The sequence below is a fragment of the Formica exsecta genome, unplaced genomic scaffold (assembly GCF_003651465.1).
Source record: "Formica exsecta isolate Colony F162 unplaced genomic scaffold, ASM365146v1 scaffold342, whole genome shotgun sequence".
In the NCBI taxonomy this organism is placed as follows: Eukaryota; Metazoa; Arthropoda; class Insecta; order Hymenoptera; family Formicidae; genus Formica; species Formica exsecta.
The window spans coordinates 197,222-224,895 of record NW_021850674.1 but is presented as its reverse complement, the minus strand read 5'-3'; the positions used below and the strand labels follow the sequence as shown (position 1 = coordinate 224,895).

The 27,674-nt window shown below is 36.8% G+C and overlaps 1 protein-coding gene across 11 annotated transcripts in view; it reads left to right on the top strand.

The window, feature by feature from the left end:
* The window catches only part of LOC115238485 (disco-interacting protein 2), a 39,558-nt gene extending 14,070 nt beyond the window's left edge, over positions 1-25,488 (top strand). The window contains exons 2-18 of one of the 11 annotated variants that reach the window (XM_029812353.1): positions 1-525; positions 916-1,841; positions 4,860-4,931; positions 7,897-8,103; positions 10,631-10,789; positions 12,497-12,691; positions 13,705-14,209; positions 14,322-14,658; positions 14,844-15,657; positions 15,733-16,163; positions 16,277-16,508; positions 18,589-18,701; positions 18,850-19,236; positions 19,296-19,631; positions 19,712-20,008; positions 20,096-20,652; positions 20,804-25,488. In XM_029812353.1, the coding sequence (XP_029668213.1) occupies positions 1-525; positions 916-1,841; positions 4,860-4,931; positions 7,897-8,103; positions 10,631-10,789; positions 12,497-12,691; positions 13,705-14,209; positions 14,322-14,658; positions 14,844-15,657; positions 15,733-16,163; positions 16,277-16,508; positions 18,589-18,701; positions 18,850-19,236; positions 19,296-19,631; positions 19,712-20,008; positions 20,096-20,652; positions 20,804-21,056 (6,346 nt within the window). In that variant the 3' untranslated portion in view covers positions 21,057-25,488. Of the gene's footprint in view, positions 526-915; positions 1,842-4,859; positions 4,932-7,896; positions 8,104-10,630; positions 10,790-12,496; positions 12,692-13,704; positions 14,210-14,321; positions 14,659-14,843; positions 15,658-15,732; positions 16,164-16,276; positions 16,509-17,077; positions 17,715-18,570; positions 18,702-18,849; positions 19,237-19,295; positions 19,632-19,711; positions 20,009-20,095; positions 20,653-20,803 lie in introns of those variants that run through there. The other 10 variants (XM_029812351.1, XM_029812355.1, XM_029812354.1 and 7 more) reach the window with 10 other exon arrangements.
* Positions 25,489-27,674: the final 2,186 nt, after the last annotated feature.

Sequence of the window (27,674 nt, the reverse complement as noted above, 5' to 3'; positions counted from 1 at the left end):
CTCTTCCTCCCGCGAGAAGCTTCACGAAGTTAATGTCGAGTCTCTTCAACATCCCAAAATTAAGACCACGAAATCTGCCAATCAAACCGACTTGGCGGATTCGATCACTGAGGATTTGAAAGTTCTTCAACTTGATTCCTCGCCAATCTTGACGCCCAAGAACAAGTTCTTCAGGATTACCGGTGATGAAACGATCGAAAAGTATGATACTCCTTCTTGGACCCAAGAGTCCTCCATGGAAGGATCGCCTAGCGTTAGCATCAGTCTTGGCAGAATATGGAGAGACGCGGTGCCGGTTCCGGTACCGGTCTCTGTCTCGATCCCGGTATCAACCTCCTCATATTCTTTCGTCTCGAATTCTCCGGTTCATCATTTTCTGGACAGTGCCTTAAAAGAGAAAAAGCCGCAACCGACTATCACAAGAACGGTTTCGGCGCCTGAGAAACCGGTCAGTAAGGATAACACTACGGCGTCGTCTTTCGGCTTCTCTCTCAGGATCAGTAAGCTCGCGGATTTTAGACCAGGGTAATTAAGATTAAAGCTTGTCGATAAACGATTGATTACTGATAGAAGAGTGTGTTCCCTTGATCGTATTAGAATTTTTGAGTTTTTGCTCGATATTTTATTTATCGGATTTTGTATTCAAATAATCAATTATGATTTTGAAACTGATTTGAAAACTTCCATTTTATATTGTTTTAAACGCGGTGAGTAAGAATTACTGTATATCGATTTGAATAGCAGATTATTGTAATTTTACATTAATTATTAATTAAATTTTTCCTTGATTGTACACTTTGTAATAAGACAAATACTGATAAATCACTCATATTTTTGCACTCGCTGATTGATCGACTAGAATTTCGCGTTGGCTTCAAGAATATTTCGATCGCAATCTTGACTATTTGACTTTAGGATGACGCGAAACTGTCTCTTTCGCCGGAAGGCACCGAAGCTGTCGCCCAGCGTAAGCACGGAGGGTTACTTCAAGCGAACGAGCACATTCAGGTGTTCTCGTCGGCGAGGCGGCAAAAGAAACTCTCAACGCGCCAACAAAAAGAATCAACAACCTATTATTCAATCTCGCAGCAGCAGTCCAGTATGGTTTATTCCACCAGAGAGACGTCGCTCGAGACGCCAACGACGAGTTTGGCGGGAGATCAGATACTTTCCTGACGAAGGTCCAATTCTGGAAAGGATCAACGACTGGTCATCAAATGTGTCAGATGATCAATTCGATGATCAAAAATTGCTGCTGTCAGGCGACTTTAATATTCGACGGGAAGATGATGCTTTCAATTCGATTGTTTCGTCATCTCTGGGCTCTTTCTCGGCAACGTCATCCTCATCATCGGCTTGTCTAGCCCCAAAGATCAGCGACTTTAACGAAGATAAGCTGTTCTCTGAAGAATTAAGAACTAACGGTCTTCTGGCACGGGGATCTACCTGGAAGCTTTCGGCGATGACGATGACAACGACTACGACGGCAACGGTAACGACGACGATGATGACGATAATGTCAACGGCGACAAGTACGGCTGTTTCTGGAAATTATTTTGCCAGCAGCCGATTTCTCAACTTCTTGACCGAGGGTGTTGTCAAGGAGAGATCGAAGGGTGGGAATTCCAACGCGGGTTATACATGTCTTTCGTCGACTGACAGTGAGGACAACAATGTCAATGAGCATAGTAGGAACATCAAGTTTCCGCAGCAACAACAGCAGCATTTGAAGAAATCTGGACCCAGAAGACGACCCCTGCGCCGAAAATCGGAATTAAAAAGAGCATCCGGCCAGCCGGTATTCCTCGTGCGCAAATGCTCATCCTTGAGGAAACGCCCGAGTAAGATCTGAGCTATAGTTTTCTGTAGGTTGTCCCCGAATATATGAGAATTTGCAGGAATAATACTATAGTAATGTGTGTAATAATAATAAAAATGATTATTATTATTACATTATATTATTACTCTCCGTCGACTTACGTCGGCGTGAATTGCGCAACGCGTTTCTCGCGATTGGTTTCGATGAGCTTGTTGTTCACGATCACGAGTTTGCGTATTGCGATCATGGTTTAACGTGTGTCTCGTCACGGCTTTTGCTTTTTTCTTCAAAGGCTTGACGACTTACAATGCAGAGAAATTCTTTCGTATTAGAGTCGTTGATTATAATTTCAGATTAGTTTCTTTAGCACATACACATTTATAACCGAATAAAAATCATCTTTATATACAAAAAAAAAAAATATATAGAAAAGATAGTAATTTTTTAATCAGGTTTTTTTTCAATGAAATTTGCAATTATGAAAATACATGAAACTGTAATTTGTATTGTATGAAGATACCCCATAAATAATTATATATATGACCAAATTATAATTATAATATATATATTATCATCTATCTTGATGAATTTTACAGGTTTAACTTGATTCTTCATGTTAAATTATACGCGGATAAGTTTTTTTCAATAAATAAAATATTAATACATTTTTTACAATGAACATATATAAACTGTTGCATATCAAGATGAATTATGATTTGATTTGACACATAGACGATGGCGGAAATTGTTCAAATACATGATTATCATAATCGCGGTGACCCGGTTTTGTTTTGCGAACATGGGAAAATCGTGTCTCGGTCTTTAGGATCAATTCTTCAGCGTTTTCTTGAGTTACGAAGTGTAACGAAAGGCGAGTTTGTAGTAACCAGTTTTATATCGAGACATGGACGAGTTACGTCATTAGCATCGACCGCCAACCGAGCGTGCATCGATCTAAAATTCAATCCCGTGCATTTTAATCGTGCAACTTGTTTTGAGCAATTCAAAGATCTAGAACTTATACTACTGGTATAATTCATTGTTCTCTTTATGTTCTATCTCCATTCTTATTTATATTTTTTCTATCCTCTCTTGATATGACTGGATATTATACTTTGTAAATATATTTTTATCTAGACACTTTGTACACACGGAAAAAAAATGCTGTTGCTTCAATTAAAGTCTACGTCTGGATTATTAAAACAACTATCCAGATATTTGGTCTAATAAAAATATCATTGAATAAACTATGTATGTCTGTGGCAGCCCGTGACGTAGACTTTAATTGAAGCAACAGCATTTTTTTTCCGTGTGTACAAAGTGTCTAGATAAAAATATATTTACAAAGTATAATATCCAGTCATATCAAGAGAGGATAGAAAAAATATAAATAAGAATGGAGATAGAACATAAAGAGAACAATGAATTATACCAGTAGTATAAGTTCTAGATCTTTGAATTGCTCAAAACAAGTTGCACGATTAAAATGCACGGGATTGAATTTTAGATCGATGCACGCTCGGTTGGCGGTCGATGCTAATGACGTAACTCGTCCATGTCTCGATATAAAACTGGTTACTACAAACTCGCCTTTCGTTACACTTCGTAACTCAAGAAAACGCTGAAGAATTGATCCTAAAGACCGAGACACGATTTTCCCATGTTCGCAAAACAAAACCGGGTCACCGCGATTATGATAATCGTGTATTTGAACAATTTCCGCCATCGTCTATGTGTCAAATCAAATCATAATTCATCTTGATATGCAACAGTTTATATATGTTCATTGTAAAAAATGTATTAATATTTTATTTATTGAAAAAAACTTATCCGCGTATAATTTAACATGAAGAATCAAGTTAAACCTGTAAAATTCATCAAGATAGATGATAATATATATATTATAATTATAATTTGGTCATATATATAATTATTTATGGGGTATCTTCATACAATACAAATTACAGTTTCATGTATTTTCATAATTGCAAATTTCATTGAAAAAAAACCTGATTAAAAAATTACTATCTTTTCTATATATTTTTTTTTTTTGTATATAAAGATGATTTTTATTCGGTTATAAATGTGTATGTGCTAAAGAAACTAATCTGAAATTATAATCAACGACTCTAATACGAAAGAATTTCTCTGCATTGTAAGTCGTCAAGCCTTTGAAGAAAAAAGCAAAAGCCGTGACGAGACACACGTTAAACCATGATCGCAATACGCAAACTCGTGATCGTGAACAACAAGCTCATCGAAACCAATCGCGAGAAACGCGTTGCGCAATTCACGCCGACGTAAGTCGACGGAGAGTAATAATATAATGTAATAATAATAATCATTTTTATTATTATTACACACATTACTATAGTATTATTCCTGCAAATTCTCATATATTCGGGGACAACCTACAGAAAACTATAGCTCAGATCTTACTCGGGCGTTTCCTCAAGGATGAGCATTTGCGCACGAGGAATACCGGCTGGCCGGATGCTCTTTTTAATTCCGATTTTCGGCGCAGGGGTCGTCTTCTGGGTCCAGATTTCTTCAAATGCTGCTGTTGTTGCTGCGGAAACTACACGGAAAAAAAATGCTGTTGCTTCAATTAAAGTCTACGTCACGGGCTGCCACAGACATACATAGTTCATTCAATGATATTTTTATTAGACCGAATATCTGGATAGTTGTTTGAATAATCCAGATATTTGGTCTAATAAAAATATCATTGAATAAACTATGTATGTCTGTGGCAGCCCGTGACGTAGACTTTAATTGAAGCAACAGCATTTTTTTCCCGTGCATATATTATGAATATCGTTGTTCATGCACATAGTAATAAACATATCTTCATCTAATATCTCCGTTATGAAAAAGGGAATTTTTCTTGCAAGGCACCAAGATTTGTTATTCAATGAAAGATTCAGATCATAAATATATAAGAAAAATATAATGATGAATTTGAGACTTGCTCGTGATATCATACAAATTAATTGTTAGATTGGACATTAATTAATTAAACCGTTTCTCATTTTTACAGGAGACATTACGCAGAAGGGTTACGAGAAAAAACGGACACGTCTACTTCAGCAGTACGCTTCGAAGCAAATAGGTGAGTCTCTCTTTCGCTTTTCTAGAATTCTCATTAAGACTCCGCAAACGCAAGATATCATCGCTCATTATCCGCAATATGCGGCAACAGAGCGGATGAGAAAAACAACGATGTGAAAATAATATTATCGCTTCAATATCATGTTTAGTGGCCATTCTAATATTCAATCGATTATACGTAAAAATTGCATAATACCATATTAAAATTTGGTGACGACTTTTAGACGAAATTAATAGAAACATTTTATTTTTTTTTGTACGCCCTGTATTAATTTTGTTTGATAATATTTATAGTCCATAAATATAAGTCCATTTTTTATAGTTTAGTGTTTATAATAAAGCGCGCGCGTATAAAAAGCTTTATAATACGATCAGCAAAATATTGTGCATTATGATAATTAAACAATATCTTGTCGGACGGAAAAGCGACTGTCAGTTTCTAACTTTCCAAGTCTTATCCTTCGTCGCATCTTGACGTGTGTAATGTTGCGCCATCGAGAGGCAATGCCACTCGCAATATCAATCGCGTTCCGATTCTCAAGGGATATGTGCTTCATTGTGCGCACAATGGCAAATTAGACGGCAATCCGTATAAGAAGAAGGGATGGAAACGCAATTTTCACGCGGCACGTGCCATTTTTACGCTCGGCATCTTGCAACCGTAATGTGCAATTGTTGCCAGTTGCGTCATACACGAGTCGTTCAACACACACGTTGAAAGAAAGATTAGAGTTTTAAAAGGAGCGTACGCAATTCCACGCGATTTTATTTCCATTTATTTCCTCGAGGAACATTCTTTGCTTTTAAGGACGGGATTTACGGGAGAGATCTCAGGGAGTTGAACGTCGTTTATGGCATGGGGCAAAAATCTAATGCGGGTTGTGTTTTCGAGCCGCTAATCGTTATCGTGACTTTGTGTGTGTGCACTCGTCGAGACTCTCTCCCGTTTTATCGCTACAAATTAACATTAAATTACACAATTGCGGTCGCAATTTCACGCATTTCTTCCCGATGCGCGTCGGATTATCTATCGATTTTAATGTTCTTATACACAGCCGGATGCTAATTTTCAATAATTTGGAACGAGCTCCAGCTGACGCTTCGGCACACGCAATTATTTAAAAATAGAAATTATTTAAAAGTTTAATATATAGACTTTCTAAATATGCTCTACACAAAAAGCGTACTAAAGAGATTCTATGTCTAATTTATTAGAGGAGAGATACCGTGGTATTTAGAAGCCTTTGTGGTTACGATTATTAACATTTTTAACGCACAGTGAAAATTTTAAAGCTAGCAATTCAATCACTTTGAGCACTTTACGCAATCTAACGATTTATACGTTTAGCGCAATTATTCACTTTTTATGCAGAAAAGTTTGTTGCCGCATCTCATCTGTATTTTTTATATTAATATATTTTTTCTAACCTTTTTAATCTTGTATAATTTCTTCAGCTGTTATTCAGTACATTTACAAAATTATGTTTTCTAACTTTTTTGATTCTAACATTTTTTTTTTACCTCTTATGTGTATATGAGTTGTATCTAGGAGAACGTATATATTTGGGGATACTTTAAATATTTTTAAGTACAATATTTAAGTTTTGTTTATAAGATAAGTTAGAAAATATCAATTTTGTTTTTTATGTTCATGAATGTTCTGAAATTTTTTTTTTTTTCGGCCGATTTAATTTCTTATCGTCACCCATCCTTTTTATTAAGTTATATAAACACTCATTTCTTCATATAGGCAACATTTAAAATAAAAAATAAAATAGTTAAAATTTCCTACAAATCAAAATAAAAAGAAGTGTCATTAAATGCTATAGTCTTCGCTTTCAGAGTTCTTTTGATATAAGTTTTCTCGGTAATCATTGCTTGTCGCGCTTCCTATGCATTAAAATGAAATTTAGAAAGTTAGAATCGACCAAAGAGCAATGTGTACATCGTCCTATAAAAGAATCATGTACGTTTGCACCAGACCATCCTGTATAGTTGTGCGGACGCGCCTTTGCACCTGCAACTGTTATCGGTAGAACCGCTGCAATCGGCTTGCAGTTTAACTGTACCTACACACGGAAGAAGTGCTTCCGCGTTATCCGCTCATTAATGCTATCTGCCATTGTCGTGAACGAGCGAGTTGAATCAACGACAGTTTTCTATGGTTAGATAATCGGCCTAGTCAAATAACGGCAAAATGTTTTACATCAATTCTTCGAGCGATCTTTTTTTTTTTTTTGCAGAAATATTGTAGTTTCTTTTTTTAATTTCCGAAATAAAATAAATCGTTATAATAGTATTGTACTGCCAAAAATGCATCGCGCAAAAGGAGAAACATGAGAAACCAATTTTCAGGGATTTTTTTTTGTATCTGGAAAATTAGGAAATTCTCATGGAATTTTATGAGGACTCGAGGAATTTAAAAAAAAATTATCTCTTTGATAATTTTATTCTTATATTGTCAGCAATCAGCAATCCTCCGATAAACCAAATTGTGAAAATTATGTTTAAAATATATTATAAATATATATCTATCTCTGTTTATATATATTCAATGTCTTAACAAAATATTGAATACGCAGTACATATTCTTTATTGCAATTTTTAGTGATAAAAAAATGAAAATGTTACGCAAGTAAAGAAATAAAGTTTATCTCATGAAAGCTATTCAATTTTTTTATATTTTTAGTACATTTACAAATCTGGCACTTGAAACCTTTTTTAAAAAATTGCATCAAAAAAGATTCTTAAAATATTCTCTTTACCTATAATTTTGAACAAAAATATACTGAAAAATCAAGGAATTTTCAGGGAATTTTTTTTACAAGATTTGAATAGAGATCCTGAAAAAAATTTGTCGATATGGCTTTGGGATAAAACAATGACAATGGCAAACCGCAAATATGAGTATTTTAGAATAGAAACAATGCTCCAGTTGTGAGCACATACGCACTTATGGATCGTAGGGACTGGAAATGGTGGTATTGGTGGTGGAGGTGGTGATGGTGGCGGCGGTGACAGAGGCATTGATAAAGGACTGGAGAGAACGAGTTACGGAAGCGGTGGTGGTGGAGAAGGAGGAGGAAGCGGCAGCTATGGCGGCGGCCGACCGCAGCCACGTGCACGGCGCACGCAACGACGCGTCACGCACAACGAGAAACGTTATCACTCAGGTAGCGCCATGCATTACGTAGCCAGCGAAAGAACGTTCTTCCGAGTTGCGGCAAACGGGACGTTGATTAATGCGCGTAACATTGTTGATTGTGTCTCAATTTTGCTTCGATCTCAGCTTTTTAGCTTGCACTTCTCTGTAATGAACTGTATAGGAGATGATTGTTATAGATTTTGTGATTAGAGATTAGAATAGAATGACGTAATTTATACTCGATTTTATTCTCTGATTGTCGTACGTAATTTGCGCTTTTATCTTTAAACACGCGCGCGCGCATACACAAGCACACACATACGTACACATAAGCGAGTGAATGGCATGTGATTTTTTAGCTGTAATACAGAGGGTGTCTACTCTCTGGAAAAATATGGAAAACTTGGAATTCTCAGAGATTACTTTTGTACCTGGAAAACTCAGGAAATTTTACTGGGAATTTTTAAAAAAATTCTCTCGGATAATTTTGCTCTCATAATGTAAACAATCGGCAAGCCAAATGAATTATGTTTTAAAATATATTATAAATATATATCTATTTCTGTTTATATGTATATGTTCAATATTTTGCACAATATTAAATATGCAGTACATATTCTTTATTGTAATTTTAGTGATAAAAAAAATGTATATGTTATTCAAGTAAAAAATGTTTTTGTTACGAAAGTTGTTCAGTTTTTTTCAGTGCATTTATAAATCTAGCTTTTGAAACTTAAGAGATTCTGTATTTTTCTTTCATATGAGTTAAAAACATTAGAAAACGCATGCAATAAAAAAATTTATTGGTGAAAGCTGCATAAAAAAAAGCGTTCAAAATATTCTCTTTACTTGAAATTTTGAACAAAAATTCCTGGAAGATTAGGGAATTTTTTACAAGATTTGAGTAGACACCCTGTATATATAAAAATGTCACGGTAAAATTCCATTCCTCCATTAAAATTATTTTCTAAGGGAAGAGATATATATATATATATATTTTTTTTCAATATGAAACTAATATAAATTGTACGAGATCACAGCACAATATTCCTCGCTTCGTAATTTCTTCGTTCTTTCGATCCGTATCGTTGTACATACCTAATCAAATTTGTATAAAAAATGGATGTAAATCCTAGAATGAATATATTTCCATTTTCTGCACATTGTTGAAACGAACGAGTTTCATCCATCCGTACTGCTTGTACTTCTCTTCGTGTACTCTTGCCTGCTTACTCCCTATCTTGTGGCTGTTGCCTCGAGACGCTTTTGCACCTTTAGATACTTTTGTAATTTGACCAGGCGGTAATCGAGACTGATTGTTCCATTGTTCCGAGTGACTAGATTGCAACCAGTCAACCGGCTTGCCATCGGTATTCTCGCTATTCGGTCAGTTGTGTCCTTACCATACTACTTATGATAGGGATTTTCAATACTCGACACAGGATATCTTTATATAAAAGATCCTCGATATCGATTATAGATGTTACAGGTGTTTTTGACAAGAAAATGTCATTTTTGTTTTATTTTTTTCGCGTGACGCGCGTTTCGGTAAAATTCGATCTATCTATCTCTCTCGATAGGTAATGTGCGATAAACTTACGTAACATATGATTCGCGCGGGATCTCCTGAAATCGTCCGGCGATTATTCCGACTGAATCACGGCACCGACTGGCCCTCCTCCTCCTTCTCCGACCTTCCTGCCACGGACGATCGATATGACGAGTCGCACTCACGAGACGCAGCATCCGATGGTAAAATGACCAATCGTTAATGATGCAATTAGATGGTTAGCTCGCATCCGGATAAATAACACTCTTCCACGGTATATAAATCGTGAAAAACTTGACGGATCTTCTCCGTGAAGGCAGTATTAACCGCTTGGAACTTAAACCCTAGAAACGCCTTACGATAGGGGTCCCAAACTCGATTTTAGTGAGTCATGTGGTAGAAGTAGGAGAAGGTATGATCATTTTCATTCTCTATGATATTAAAGGACTTAAGTCTTAAGTGTAAACTTTTCTTGTAGCGACATAGCACGCTTTAGATTTGATAGGTAGTTTCGAGGAGTTACGAAATCCATCGAATGCCACCGAGATTGTCCTCATTTCCCTTCATCTATCCTTCCCATAAGTTTGCTATGGTCCGCAAAGGGGCCATGGAAAGGAAGATGACACGGCTGTTTGAGACCCCTGCCTTAGGATCTATGGCTTCTTAATTCCTATCTTTGATTTCAAGGATCTTTTGATCAATGATCTTTTGATTATGGAGTCTTAACTTCTTGTTAAATAGTTGGATTTATTTCTTCTGACGCTTTTTGAGAGTTCTAGAAATTCATTGTGATTAACTTGCAATTAATAATAGCGAAGTAAATGAATAGACAGAGAATATATACTAATTCCATGTATTCCCAATGTCCGAGCTTGTTTATCCGGATGCGGCGAGACCGAGGAAAAACGAACGATGACAAGTCTTGCGATGACAAGTCTTTGCAGCCAGTCCTTGTAGCGTCCCACTTTTGTCTATGTGCCGTTTGTTGTTGTTATTTTGCATGCAGGTGGTCGCTTAGCGCCTGGAGGGATCGCCAGTCCCCCAGGATCTGGCGGCTTCACAGGGAACACCGGGAACTCGAATACAACTGCTGCAGCGGTAGTGGCGGCGGCTGCGAGACGTGGTAATCGCAGACTTACACGCAATGAGAGCCGTTATCATTCCGGTGAGTACACTTGTAGAAGTGATGCTAGGAAGGCCGGAACTACCGTCCAGGTAGTACGACAGTAGGTATATATTGTTGATCTTTTTCAGAGTCTTCTTTTTATATTCCAAATTTTCATATTCTTCAAATCGAATACATAGATCCATCGAATCTTTCGATCTACAAGCACAAATTTCTTGTCGTCAAATTAACAAACGTAAATTGATGACATTAAATAACAATATTGGGTGAAAAATTGTGATGTAAATTTTTATTGTCTCTCTTTTTACTCTTTTTTTTTTTTGCTCTCATTCAACAGCTAAGAAAGAGGTTATTATAAGATATAAATACGTTTTCTGATTTCCCCAAATATTTAACGCATTTTCGAAATATATTTAACAATAAATAAAATTAACATAAATAAAAAATAAATTTTTCTCTAATTGTCTTAATTCGTCTAGTAAAAAATCTAGATCTTTGATAGGTAATTTACATTTTTTTATAGTTTATGCATGAAAGAAAATTAAATTGTTATTATCTTTGTTACAATTTTGATTAAATGTATGTGGTATTGAATGCGATTAACATTATTTATCTATCTATATAATTTTGTTGTCATGTCTGCAGCTCTGCATTAGTTCTTCGATTAAATTTCGAAACTTCTAGAAGCTTGGTTTGCGCGCTTTGTCCGCATATCTTACGCTTCTTGCTAGTATGAAACATCGTTTCGCATAATAGAGAAAAAAAATTGCTTCGCGTTTGAAAGCGTCGATAGAAGAATATATATATATTTATCTCAATGCAAGTACAGATAATCTTCCATCTGGTACACCGTTAGCGGCTCACGAGTCAACAAACTGTATCCCATTGAAAGATCGAAAGTCGATCCAAGAATATTCGCGTCAATAAACTCGTTTGGTGTATAGAGCGTCTTACGATAATAATATAGAATTATATCTACATATTATTAAACAATCTTATCTATAGATTATTAAACGATAACAATAGTATAAATTTTTGTCTCGTTAATTATATAAACTTTTATTTGTTCTTAAGCACGTTGAATTTCTTAATATATCTTTATATTAATGTATTATATACTGTTAATTAAATATGAAATTTTTGCGAAATTATTTATATGTATATAACCCACAATATAAATTAGAATATACATAGAGGAAACTAGCAAATACCAGTAAAGATATATTGTAATTTGAAAATAATAATTTTTTTAACGCTAGTGAAAATTTTAAAGTTGATAAATTTTAATTACTTTGCTATCTGTCTCCAACTTGAATATTTACATTCGCGTAATTACTCTATTTTTATACAAAAAAAAATTTTGTTTTTGTATCTCTTCTATAAGTATTTTTTACATCAATGTATGCTACGTTAATGTATTTAAAAATTTTTTTTTTTTTTTTTTGAAAAAAAAAAATACGTACAAAGTCTTCGAGGAGAGAATCCGGACTGATTTTATCTCGTCGATTTTAATGGGCGCTATTATTAACAATGAACGAAGCATTTATTAAGAATCTCAACTCAATTCTCTTCAATCTTTCCACGTCTCTTAGCATTTTATTCACACGAATCCTTTTGTACACATGCGCGCGCGCACGCTACAAGAATGTTGAGTTAGATCATCAGTAATATAAAAAATGATTAAGTACCTTTGCGTTGTCATTCGTTCTCGTCATTCGTTCGAGTAATCGATTTTTATGTATTTAGAGGTGCGCCAGGAAGCGGTGCAGCAGGCCTTGGCAGCGATGCAGGGACGGCCAAAGCCATCCCTGCCGATGCCATCGAAGAGGACCTCTGTAATGGCCAGGAGTCCTGACCGGGAGAGACGCGACAGCGGTGAATCCAGCAGCGACGAGGATAGCGTTGTCACAGAGGAGAGCCCTGGCGCAGGTGGTCCGACTGGTAAATATTTATTTCGCTACACACTCTTCCGCTGTATTAGGATAGGTACATTGGAGATGAATATAAACGAATCGAGAATTATTCGTATAGAAAGTTCTGTAAAGAGAGAGTTTATTCTTCGAATAAGATCAGTGAATTAAGTAGAACAGTGATCAAACAATAATGAGATATAATCATAAATGTGATTTTGTCCATCTGTTCTTCCCCCCACACAAAATATACTAGGGTGGATAAAAAAAGGTTCCCTGTTTTATTACGACTTTTGTTTACAGCTTATGTATAAATTGGACTTACTTTGCTAAAATATAAGCTAATGACTACTTTTCGATGTAGTCTTTCGATAAGATTAACGCACTCGTTTTACCTACGAATTTGAAGATTCCTTCTCGGTAAAAATCCGACTCTTGATGTTAAATCATTCTTGAACAGCATTCTGTACTGCTGTATTATCCAGAAGAATATTTAAAGGAAGAAGTCTAGACTTCTCTCTAGAGAAGCTGAAGTTTCTTTTTTATGAATTTTCCGCACGATAATGAATCTCACTCTTCACATCGAACTCAGGAACTTTCGTATGTATTTGATTGGAACATTATGGAGCATTCTTCCTACAGCTCGGATGTGACTGCTTCCGATTTTAATTTATTTGGGTCCCTGAAGAAACATCTTGAAGATGATTTTCAGATGATGCAACGGTACAGAATGCTGTTCAGGAATGGTTTAAATATCACGAGCAGGGTTTTTACCGAAAGGGAATCTTTAAACTTGTACCAAAATGGGACAAGTGCATCAATCTTCTCGAAGACTATATTGAGAAGTAGTCATTTTATTTTAACACAATATAAGTCCAGTTTGTGTACAAATCGTAAATAATAATCATAAAACAAGGAATCTTACTTTTTGATCTACTTTAGTATAAATCTAAAAAAAAGAAAAAACGTTATAAATCAAGCGCTGCATGTATGCCGTATGTATTACGTGTTAACTGTTTAATAAGTAATCATCGACTTCCACAGGCACCGGTCTTTCGGATACCAGCAGTACCGGTTCTGCCCGCGATACTCCACCACCGCCGAGACCACCGGCGAGAAGGCCGCCCGGTGCCGATATCACCGACATTGCCGAGTATACGCCGCATGCCTACTGCAACATCCAACCGCCAGATGTGACTCACGTGACGAGCAATACCCCGGTCGGCCAGCAGCAATCGGCAACGCGTCGACCCGGCGCCGACCGGGTCAATCGCTATGCGCACGTGGTCGAGGATCAAAATAATACAGGCACCACTGGCCGCTGGAAGGTTTCCGCCAAGATTCAGCAATTGCTAAACACGCTGAAACGGCCAAAGCGCCGGCCGCTACCCGAATTCTACGAGGACGATGACATCGAGCTAGAGATTGCTGCGAATCCAAAGGATCCGAATGCTCCCAAACCCGAGGGCGGTTCCATGACGTCGGCGATTGGCGAGATGCTATCGGTGCCGTCCGGTCTGCCGCGATCTCTCGAAGCCGCGATTCAGAGGTGAGCTACCGTCTAAGAGCAGTGTCACGACGATCTGTGATTGATTTAAAACTAAACATGAATTTGCAGATTCAGCGATCCATATAAAAATTCATTTATTACGTGTCCGCAGGTACGGCTCGGCGACGTATAAAGCACCTGTAGCCACTGTCTTAGACCCTAATGGTAAACTTTGCGTAACGCTCACGTACGGAAAACTGCTCAGTCGCTCCCACAAAATCGCCTATACTCTACTGAATAAGGCTCTAAGTCGCGGTGGCGATTGTTGCCTAAAACCCGGCGACAGGATTGCCCTAGTTTATCCGAATAACGATCCGATCAGCTTCATGTGCGCTTTTTACGGCTGCTTGCAGGCCGGTATTGTACCGGTGCCCATCGAAGTTCCTCTGACTCGACGTGACGCGGGTTCTCAACAGATTGGGTTCCTCCTGGGAAGCTGCGGAATTCAGGTAAACAGGCATCGTATGCCACCTTATTTGCCAATCAACATTCTTTCCTATATTTGCATGTCCAATTAGCTATACAGCTTTGTGAGTTGCATTAGTCCATTAACGTTATGTAATTACATGACGCAATCGTAAAAGTTATCCGAACCTACTAATCAGTAGCATTTATGTATCTCGATATTTTTCAGGTGGCGCTGACCAGTGAAGCGTGTTTGAAGGGCCTGCCAAAGACGGCAGCCGGCGAGGTGGTGGCCTTTAAAGGTTGGCCGAAATTGCATTGGTTTGTTACCGAGCATCTAGGCAAAACTCCCAAGGACTGGCTGTCCCCACCACGACTCACCGACGATACGCCCGCGTATATCGAATACACCACCGACAAAGACGGCTCTGTGATGGGTGTGACCATTACCAGGGCGGCGATGATGGCTCACTGCCGCGCTCTCACGCAAGCTTGCGGCTACACCGAAGGCGAGAACGCCGTCTGCGTGCTGGATTTTAAGCGGGAAGTTGGCCTTTGGCACAGCACCCTTACCAGTGTGCTGAATGGCATGCACGTTATCTTTATCCCATATGCCTTGATGAAAGTCAATCCCGCCAGTTGGATGCAGATGATCACGAAACATCGCGCAAGTGTTGCCGTTGTGAAGTCACGGGATCTCCACTGGGGTTTGCTTGCCACGAAGGATCATAAAGATGTCTCCTTAGCATCTTTGAGGCTTTTGCTCGTAGCGGACGGTGCGAATCCCTGGTCTCTGTCATCTTGCGATCAGTTTCTTTCGGTATTCCAATCCAAGGGACTCAGGCCGGATGCTGTTTGTCCTTGTGCCTCTTCTAGTGAGGCCCTCACAGTCTCAGTAAGAAGGCCAGGACGCGCGGGAGTGAACGCGACTGGTCGTGGAGTTCTTTCCATGTCCGGACTGAGTTACGGAGTTGTCAGAGTGGATCAGGAGAATTCCCTCACATCGTTGACGCTGCAGGATTGCGGACAAGTAATGCCTGGAAGTGAGTCAATAGTTTGTGTGAATCGTTTTCGTGTGATTCATTTTTAATGAGAATGTACTCTTGTATTTTTTGTAGGTATAGTAGTTGTTATCAAAATGGAAGGACTGCCGTCCATTTGTAAGACGGACGAAGTCGGTGAGATTTGCGTGCATAGTGCGGCGACTGGTAGTCAATATTGGGGCTTACAAGGACTTACTAACAACACCTTCAAGGTATCACCCTTACAAGCTGATGGTACTCCTTTGGGCGACGTAGAATACACGCGATCAGGCTTGTTGGGTTTTCTCGGTCCTGGTGGACTCGTTTTTGTCTGCGGATCACGCGACGGTCTCATGACAGTGACCGGCAGGAAACATAATGCTGACGACATTATTGCCACCGTGTTGGCGGTCGAACCGATGAAATTCATCTATCGCGGTAGAATCGCCGTTTTCAGCGTGAGGGTCCTCAGGGACGAGAGGATATGCGTTGTTGCCGAACAACGGCCTGATTGTAGCGAGGAAGAGGTATGTTTTGAAAATTTAATGCTACTTTATTTATATAGAGGAGGATGGAGAAAGATGGAGGAAGAATTGCTGAATGTTTTGGACATTATTTGAAAGTTTGTTATTTTACGCAGAGCTTCCAATGGATGTCTCGAGTACTGCAAGCAGTCGACTCGATCCACGCTGTAGGAATATACTGCCTTGCTTTGGTGCCACCCAACTATTTGCCCAAGACGCCATTAGGTGGCATCCATCTATCGGAGACGAAACGCCGCTTTCTTGAAGGCGCCTTGCATCCAGCGAACGTGCTTCTTTGCCCTCATACCTGCGTCACCAACTTGCCGAAACCGCGCGAAGTTCATTCAGGTAAGTGAAGCAAAATTTACCAACAGGTATTGCACCTTTTGAAATTCTTTTGAGCAGATATTAACGTAAACTTAAATAAATTTTAAAAATTACCTTTTAAAAAAAAGAGGAAACAAAAGGTAAAAAGACGCCAAGTGTCTGTTTAAAAAGTTGTAGAAAGAAATATATTTTTTTAAAGTACATTTTATTTTAAAAGCTGTTGTACGAAGTGTTGCGTTAATGTATATTTTATCTATCCAAAAAGAGTTGTAAGAAAATTTGTGTCGTTTTAATATACAGGATATCCATTAAAAACAAGACACTTAATTATCTCTTTAATTCTGACGATAAAAAAGATATTTCAAACATAATTTAAATGGTTTTAAAAGACAAGTGTGGCACAAAGAAAAAAAAAATTAAATATAAAATATATAAAAATCGGGATAATATACAAATCACATTTATATAATTAAGTCTAAGATACCAAAAAAAAGACATAAAATCATAACCAGTTGGTCACACACATTTAATATTAAATGTTTTACGAATCAAGATAATGTATGTGTGTGTGTGCGTGTACATTTTTTTAGATTGCACTATGTATGAATTGCCGAGAGTGACAGTACAGCAAAGAAAGTGAGTGCACACTAGTGAGCGTGCGTGCTCGTGTGAGTATAGAGGAGGGAAAGAAAATAACAAAAAATGAAAGAAATATACATTAGAATCCTATTATAATTAGCACATTAAGGAGGATTTAATTCTCATATATCTATACAAAATTGTTGATAAGCTTTTTAGAAATCTGACACATAATTGCATGATATGATGTGCTTGGTTATATATACAGGAGTAATTATTTATATTAATGAACACACACACATTTCTGATGATCTTGAACTTGATAATTTTGTTATAAATAAGATATGTGATTAACATTTTTGCTTATTGTATAATTGTAAATCTCGTACCAAAAATATCAGCCGATGAGGACTAGACTTTGCTTCGCGTGAAAAACCGCGTGGAGTCACTCATCCATTCACATATTACATTTTTATTTTTGCATAAATATCTAAAAAATTATACGAGACCACCAATTGAAACAAAAGCAAATGTTAATCAATACTCTAATTTCTACAATACATATTAAGATCAAAATCATCGGAGGTATGTCCATTAATGTAAATAATTATTCTTACGGGTGATTATCAAAGTATATATATAAAATAGAGTCTATTTTCTAATTTATTTGTATGTGTTATATATAACATTTCTCTAATAATAATAATTAGATAAATATATGAATTAAATTAAATTGTCATATATTATAAGCGCGATTTTTTGAACGCTAAAATGCAATGAATGTATATATATGTATATATTTCTCTCTTTTTCGGGGTACTATTTAGATCGTGTGGTAACAACATTATATATCTTCTCGAGAAATACTTGGAATCCACAACTATCTCGTGAAATATTTGTGATTAAGTTGGAACAAAAATTTTTATATATTTTATAATTAATAAGTTTCTGACACAGTTTATTACGCTTAGCATGTTATTCGATCTGATATAATCCCTCTTTTTTTTGGCTGAGTTCCGAACATCCTCGTGTCCCAATTAAGCGCAAGCATAATTGAATTTTAGTCATTGGCAAAAAGTTCTGTTTTTTTATTTAATTATTTTTATTATTAAGAAATCCTTTTTGTTCTCTTTTTAAAACTTTTTGATAGAATTTAATGCTTTCCTTTTGCACTTTCTTGTTTACTTTTATATTGATAATTTTAACGCATGATGCAATCAATCTGGCATCAATAACAATCAACCTGGACTTATACAATCCAATAAGGAAAAGACATTTGAGGATTCTCAAGCATCCATGGATATAAAGATTCGTAAATCCGCGTTAAAACACGAATAAACCTGCGCGGAGTGGAAGGCCCGTATATTACCGGCTCGGAAGGCAAGAACCAAATTGCTCTAGTTTTGATTTTCCGGCCTCAGTCAGGAAAGAGGGCGTGAGCTACTTCATTATCGGGTTGAGTGTTTGTGTTGGTTTACTAACGGAATGGTGCGGGGGCGTGTAGCGGGGGATTCTGTTACAGATGTCGGTCCAGCCAGTGTTATGGTGGGAAACATTGTCCAGGGCAACCGATTAGCCTCGGCACAAGGACGAGACATGGGTGTCTTAGACGAGGATAGCGATAATGCCAAAAAGGTTCGTGAGTCTGATAAAAATAAAAATTTAGTTCTAAAATTATAAAAATTTAGTTCTAAATTTATAAAAACTTTGATTTTTCCTTCTCACGCACAGAACTTGTCATGCGTCATATATTATATATTTTATGGTATCTCATCGTTTGCAGTACCAATTCATCTCTGAAATTTTACGGTGGCGCGCTGTCAGTACTTCGGACCATGTGATATTTACATCGTTAAATGCGAAAGGTGTTGTGGCCACTTCATTGTCCTGCTCGCAGCTGCACAAAAAGGCCGAGAGGATCGGGAATTTGCTTCTAGATCGAGGAAGGATCAATACCGGAGATCATGTGGCGCTCATCTTCCCACCTGGTACCGATCTGATATGTGCATTCTATGGCTGCTTGTATGTCGGTGCAGTGCCGGTAACTATCAGGCCGCCCCATCCGCAAAACCTTCAAACAACCTTGCCGACCGTTCGCATGATTGTGGACGTCAGTAAATCCATTCTCGTGTTGACCAACCAGAACATCCTCAAGTTGCTCAAGACAAAGGTAACTGAAAGTGCTCAATTAGAAAAGCGAAAATATTATCAATTGGCATTGTCTTGTAGGAGGCGAATAACGTGGTTGACGTAAAGAGTTGGCCGATAATCCTGGATATGGACGATATGCCAAAGAAGAAGCTGCCGGTGATGTATCGGGCGCCTACCGCGGAAATGCTGGCCTATTTGGACTTCAGCGTCTCGACGACAGGAATGCTCGCCGGTATCAAGATGTCTCATGCGGCGGTGACTTCGTTGTGCCGCGCCATGAAGTTAGCGTGCGAGCTCTATCCTTCCAGACACATTGCTCTCTGTCTAGATCCCTATTCAGGCCTTGGTTTTGCATTGTGGTGTCTTAGCAGTATATACAGTGGACATCATTCCATACTGATACCACCATCTGAGGTAAGTTTCGTAATTTTCTTGCGGGAAAGACTTTTTTATTTTCGGTTCCGATGATTGATTCGAATTGATTTTGTTACCAGGTGGAAGCCAACCCCGCGCTCTGGTTATCAGCGGTCAGCCAATCCAGAGTAAGAGATACGTTCTGCTCGTACGGTGTCATGGAGTTGTGCACCAAGGGACTCGGCTCTTCAGTTCATGCGCTTAAGGCTCGAGGAGTCAGTCTTGCCTGCGTGAGGACGTGCGTTGTCGTCGCTGAGGAAAGGCCACGAATAGCATTAACGACGAGTTTTAGCAAACTATTTTCCGCCTTAGGATTGAGTCCGCGCGCAGTCTCCACTTCGTTTGGCTGCCGAGTAAACACTGCCATTTGCTTACAAGTAAGATCGATTAGTGGAGGAATTGACCATTTCAATTTGTAAGCCGTTAATAAATATTGCTATTATTTTGTCGATTTTATTGAATAGGGGGCATCCAGTCCGGAGCCTTCGACAGTCTACGTGGACCTCCGCGCCTTACGTAACGATCGGGTGTCCTTGGTAGAACGCGGTAGTCCGCATTCTTTATGCTTGATGGAATCGGGCAAGTTGTTACCTGGCGTAAAGGTGATCATTGCGAATCCAGAGACGAAGGGCCAGTGCGGTGACTCACATCTAGGCGAGATTTGGGTGCAGTCGTCGCACAACGCAAGCGGTTACTTCACAATCTACGGCGATGAGAGCGATTATGCCGATCACTTCAACGCGCGGCTGGTTACCGGCAACACGAACGAGGTCTACGCGAGGACTGGCTATCTCGGCTTCTTGAGGAGGACCGAGAGCGTTCAACAATCGGTGATCAGCGATGTGCCCGGCGATACTACTAACCCGACCGAGGCCGATCTCGTGTCGAACGATCCGGAGTTGCACGATGCCGTGTTCGTCGTCGGCGCTCTCGACGAGGCCATACTGCTACGGGGTATGCGCTATCACCCAATAGACATCGAGAATAGTGTCATGCGATGTCACAAGAAAATCGCGGAATGGTAAGTCTTTTTAAAATTTCTTGCCTTCTAAATCTAATTTGTATTTTTATTCTATCTCTTTCCGTAATAATTCTGTATCCTGAACACTCCTCTTAATTGCATTGACGATTTGCTATTAGTGACCGAACATTGTTATCATGTATTTTTTCAGTGCCGTATTCACATGGACCAATCTTCTAGTGGTAGTGGTAGAATTGGACGGTAGTGAAAGCGAGGCCCTCGATCTTGTGGCTCTGGTAACAAGCGCTGTGCTCGAGGAACATCATTTAGTGGTCGGCGTAGTGGTCGTAGTGGACCCCGGTGTGGTGCCCATCAATTCGCGCGGTGAGAAACAGCGGATGCACCTGCGCGATGGTTTCCTCGCGGACCAACTCGATCCCATCTACGTGGCGTACAATATGTGAACGAATGTGCAAGAGAAGGTTCTCAGCCCCTTCGTATTCCGCCCTCATCCTCCCCGTCGACGTTTTTTATCCAACGTACCGAGAGCGCAATGGAATTCCATTCGCTCCACGTACGACGATAGAATGAGCAATCTTCGCGAAAATTTAGCTAATAAACATTTCTCATTTTTGTTTGTTTTCCTTAATTTTTTTTACTCTGTTCTTGGTTTTTTAAATGAGGATTTCGTACTTGGATCATGTATGTAAATTCTACCTTAAAGTTTCAAAAATTTGGTATATCTGGATTTGATTTTTAGATCTGCAATTTCGCGAACTTTTAATTTTATAGATTTTTTCACAAATTCTTATAAGAATACGTACTTACACCGGGCAGCTTACTTTTAGTCAGTCAGTTACCTGCACAAAATCCATTATTGGAGCGAATAATTTGAAATAAAGAATAAATGAACGAAATACGAATGAATATTTCAATAAATGGAGTTATACTATCAAGGAAGAAAGTGTATCAAGGAATATTAATACGCTCCAGCAATGTGAGCATCACCGATGAAACGTACATATGTGCACACTTGAAAAGTTCAATTTGCCGCAAATTGTCCCTTGGAAAAACTGATTAAACTGAAAAATCAGTCTCGTATTACATACGTATATGACACACGACATGATAGAATAATTGATGACAAATCATAAAGTCATTGATAAATGAAATCATAAATTTGCAATTATGACACCATTCTGTTTTATAACCAGCGATTCATCGCGAAATATTCACTATATCTTTCGATCATTGATAGTTTTGCGATATGTTTCGAAATTTTAATAACCTAGTATAGATCTGCTAAATCTCAACATTTGGTTCTTGCAGTTTTGCGAAACAAAGAGCGCGCGAAAATTTTGGTTTATTAGGCTGAAACACGCACAACATCTCGCGATTTTGTACATTTAAAGCCAAAGTACTATATGTATAACATGCAACACATGTTTTTAAATTAGCTGTAATTTTCACTGCGAAGAACAAGAGAACTTTTCTCATTGACAGAAATACCAAAGAGTTTCGTCGCAATGGTAATTTGACGATTTATGATAAATTGTTCACAGCCGTTTTTACGATTCTTAGTTGATTCATTCTAAACGTGTTTTTCTAACTCACTAGAAGTCGAACTTGAAATTTACAAATTTATTTGTAATGTAATCGATCAATACAAAATTCTCTCAATCTCTGCACAAACAAGTATATAATCAACTAGCTCGTATGTAAGGATGTAGATATGTTGCGACGTTAAAAAAAGCTGCCATGCATACAGTTTCTTTTTTCCTTTTTTTATTTATACATATTTCAACAAAACGAAAATGATAATTAAACGGCGCATTCTTTACTAGCATATACATATATATATGTAGATGTAAAGAAATTTTTTAGAAGCGGTTTTAATAAAAAGGAAGATGTATTAAAATATAATTGAAAGTTTAACACGCAGAGATTTAGATTAACATTTTGTACAAAATACATTTCAACAATTTTATACATGAACCGACGAAACTCTTATAATAATTCTTATAATAACATATAGTTAGGAAAGAAGATTGCTGAACTTTGTCTAGAAACGTTGAAAGTTGTGTGATCCGAAGATAGTGTGACTGCGATTGTTTTTCTTTGGAAAGACTTTTTTTACTTATGGATATATATACAAAAAGAGAGATATGCGTGTTGATAACTCTCTAATTTCATATTCTAATTTTAATGTAATGCGGCATATATAACACATATTGTTGCGACAACTTGCGAAACAGCTCGATTATAAATAATCACATGTGCATTTTCCGTGGGTAAAAGATTGCTTTTAAATATCGCGGACATTAATTAATTAAAGGAAAAAAAAACTAGATTTTTCAGTCCAGAAATTCTGTTTTCTTCTTTTGTTTTGATTATCGTACTCTTTTAATTGTTAACTCGATCGAATTTCATTCCGACAAAAATTTAATTTGGAATTAAATTAGGATTGACGCCATTATTTACCTATTAGTCCGCAACATTTGAATGCAAACACGATGGAGCGTGTTCGTAAGCGGCTAGTAAACGCGAAGTATTATCGATAGGCGACAATTTGGTCAGTGCAATATACGCATAGTGATTTATATCCCTTGCGGAGTATGATTAATTAATTAATCGTACAGAGTGGATTTCGATGGTTATTCACAGGCGGCTTTTTTATAAATACGTAATATGAAAAAAAGAGCGTTTCTTTCTCACTTTTTCCTTTCCCTCTTTCTTCCCTCCCCACCCCTTCTTTTACCTTCTCTTCTTCAGCACTTTCCCTTTCCTGTTACTTTTTCCTTTCCTCTCTCCTTTTTTCCCACTCTTCTTATTTCCTTTTTCTCTTCACTTTTCCTTGCCCCTTCCATCCTGGCTTTCTTCTTCCTCATTTATTTCTCCCGGTTTTTTTTTATTTTAAAAGATCTGTTTTTTCATTCTCTCAAATTCGCTTATTCTTATTTCTTTCTTTTCCTTTCAATGTTAAGTTATCGTGCCATGTTATCCTGTGTTAATTTCTGCACTTTTACGCATGGAAAAATGCACGCGCCTGTAAATAGCTAAGTTTATACATGCTCGGTTGCACTGACAACCTCGGTTAATTAACTGTCATTAAAGTGTTATACCACTTCGTTTTTTGTCTTGTTTAAGTCCTAATTTATTGCAGCTATGATATTATTACAATTGTAAACAAAGAAATGTTATAAATTAACGGCATAGTTATTCATCACCTTAATTAACCAGTTAATCATAATTGATCTCATTCATCTTGTTCTTACTGTTGTAGTCTCTCCTCTTCTTTCCTTTCTCCTTTTTTCCCTCTCGCACTCTTTTCTCTTTTCTTTCCTCTCTTTTCTTTTCTTCGTCTCTTTTCTTCCCTTCCCCTTATTNTTCCCTATCTTTCTCTATCTTTTCTCTCTTCCTCCCCTCCTCTCTCCTCTCTCATCGCTCTCTTTCTTTTGTTAGTGACGAACTTTTTTGGAAATTTGTAGACGATATTTTCTTAGCAAATCTTTTTTAAGAACAGAAACTTTTACGGTTAATTGACATGTTGGTGCAACTAACATTTAAATAATAGCAGAATTTATCGAATTGAATCAGATTTTATGGAAAAGAATTAAACTTTGCTTTCTTTATTTATCAACACATAAGAAAGCAGTTTTAGAATTTTTTTTATTGATTTCTTTTTTTGATAGTTTGATATAATCATAAATTTCTTCGAATTTTGCTATGCAGATGTATTGCAGATTACAGCATTATTTTGAAACTGACTTTCATTTTTCGCGAGGAATACAGTTTCCTTGAAAGGAGACTTATATGTGAAAATTTAATTACGGAACATTACTCGCGCGAGAGATATCGGATTAAAATAGAAATACTCTAAAACCAAATAATCCTTCGCGAGGGTTCTGGATTTTGAGGTTTTTTTTATGTCGAGTTTGATTTTTAATGTCGATCGATTTTTTTCTTCGTACGTGAAAGAAGAATGTAATACTAGATGCCTCCCGAGAAAAGTAGGAATGTGCAATGAATGACTTTTACATTGGACGAGAAGCAGTTATTATAACTACATGTACAATGTTGATTGTAACGATAGATTATTGGATCCATAAACATTTGGATTCAGAAATATTCGCATTCTCTGATCCTTGATTTCACGGATATTATAGTTATATGTGTATCCTTAACATTTAACCTTTTCGCGCGCGCGAATTATACGAATTAACATTTTATAAAAACCTTGCAAGCATGTATTTTAAAACTATAAATCTCACGTAAAATAAGGAACAATCGTAGGGTATTATAAAGCGAAAGGATATTAAGCGGCCCGTTGGTTTAATGGCTTGTTGAATATTTGCGGCTTCTTACAAAAAGTTTCCTTAAGATATTCCCATAAACATATTTAATTTAATATTTTATTGTGAAGTACACGCGCATATATGTACGATTAAAAAATTCATTTACGTTTAAAAAAATCTTTTAATTGTTTTCAGTAAGTAATATTTAAAAGGGATGCTATCATACATAAAAAATACATACAATGCTGAGCGTTAAGGGATTAATAGTATTTTACTGTTTATACATATGATCGTCGAGGAGACACGTGAGATTATTTGTCAAATGCATTTAATTTTAAGAAGATCTTCAGTTAGAATTCAAAGAGAAAGGATAGTGTTAAGTCTGGCCGAGATTAAGCCTATACTTGCGATGCGATATAAATAATCAATTATATTAGTACGCGATACTGATAATCGATCAATACTGATAATCGATCGTAATTGATTGATTGCATTATATAATCATCATGCAATCAGCAACGGAATATTACGTTAAAATTTTATGTGCCACTATGCAGAATACGAGTATAACAATTTTTGTTAATTATATATATAATAATTATTATTATCATTCTTTTTTATCTCATTGGACAAGCATAACCGGTGTACCAGATAATAAGATAAAGAATTTAACATGTGTCCTCAATTTAAGGATCCTTGCACAGTCCTATTAGCGGGTTCAGAGCATACGCGTGAATGCCTGCGTGCATATGTGAGAGACTTGCTTGTATTATTGTATAAATGTTGATAATTAGTTAATAGAAATGTGTGACATGTCGGAACGTGTCGTGCGGATCCGTAGGTCTACGTAAGACATAGGATCCATCAATCCCCAAGCTACGATCCTAGAGATCGAATCTAGAGCCGATCCCTCAATCGGTATATATCTAGACCAGCACAAGGCTGTGTATATATAACGCCCTGCGTTAGAATTTATTAAGATATAGTTTGTACGTTGAACTATATATATATAATATCATCATCATCATCATCATCATCATTATTATTATTTTTATTATTATTTTTATTATTATTATTATTATTATTATTGCGAATAATATAATGGTCATTGTCTTAACCAAGCCGATAGTATCATCATGCCTCATGTATATCATATTAAACGAACATATTAATACTCGCGTATTTGTACTCGATCTTTAGTCCTTTCATGATCCATGTACTTTCCGATCTTTTTCAAAAACGAGTCTGAGAGAAGACGAGTTTGAGAGAAGAGATTTACATATCCCCTTGCAAGAGCATTTCTTACGAAAGAAACAAAAAAAAAATATTAACACGATAAAATTAAATATTTTATCAAATTTTTCATTGTGTGTATGTTAAATTTTGTTATTGTATTTATATAATGATATCACATATCGGTCACAGAATTGATTTTATTGGTCGTCTGGCGAACGAGTTTCATTAAGGCTCCTAATCCCTTATTGACATCATACTGAATTATGACATCAGAAACGAGAAATCGTGAGTTTTATTTTTAAGCGAAATATTTTGAAATAAATTTTTTTTAAATGAGACCAACTCGTATTCGATAATATGGATTAATAAAATACACCGAAAACTTTTTTTTATTCATAAATTAATAAATAGCTGTAAATCTTGATCAATTGTTGTAAGATCCATTTTTCCTGAAAATGTAGGACACGTGCAGATGAATTATACATGCATTTATCAATGCAGGATAACAAAAAAAGGAGTTTTCAACGTATTTTGCTAATACAAAGAATACGAGTGGTTTCATTCAAAAAATTATTTAATTAATTAATTTTGATATATTTCTCAAAAGAATAGAACTCATATGATTTCTCGCTTCTGACGTCATAATAAAATATGACACAAGAGTCTTAGTTAGTGAAGTGAATTCACGCGAAAACGATTTACACATCGAATTACATAATTATAATCGGAAAATCACAAGAATCGATCGTAAAAACTCGCTCGTGTCGTCTATCACATTGGTTGATCGGAAAAGTGCGTATTATCAGTGATGATTTAATACGTTACGCGATCTGCGCGCTTTGTTGTTCAATTGATAACAATTTGCCATGGCGATGCGATGTTCGAGAATATATATTTCACGTATTGCTGGTTATTATTACCATCATATTATTATTATTGCGTGTACTCCAATGTTGATCGAATAACTTTTTCATTATTGATCGTCGACATCAAAAGGGGCGATAGCATTTCGCACCAAGTATATTGTATAACAATATATCATTTTAATTTTTAACCCTTTGAGGACGTATATATATGTTTTCAAATTTGTTTAAAAGGCAGCAAACATATATATATATAAATTTCTAACTTCACTTGATAGATGTCACATTTTTTCAATTTGACTTTAGAGTTCAATTAGATCAAAGAAATTATCAATCAACTGAAATCAATTGAAACCGATTTAATTAATTTTGATATATTTCTCAAAAGAATAGAACTCATATGATTTCTCGCTTCTGACGTCATAATAAAATATGACACAAGAGTCTTAGTTAGTGAAGTGAATTCACGCGAAAACGATTTACACATCGAATTACATAATTATAATCGGAAAATCACAAGAATCGATCGTAAAAACTCGCTCGTGTCGTCTATCACATTGGTTGATCGGAAAAGTGCGTATTATCAGTGATGATTTAATACGTTACGCGATCTGCGCGCTTTGTTGTTCAATTGATAACAATTTGCCATGGCGATGCGATGTTCGAGAATATATATTTCACGTATTGC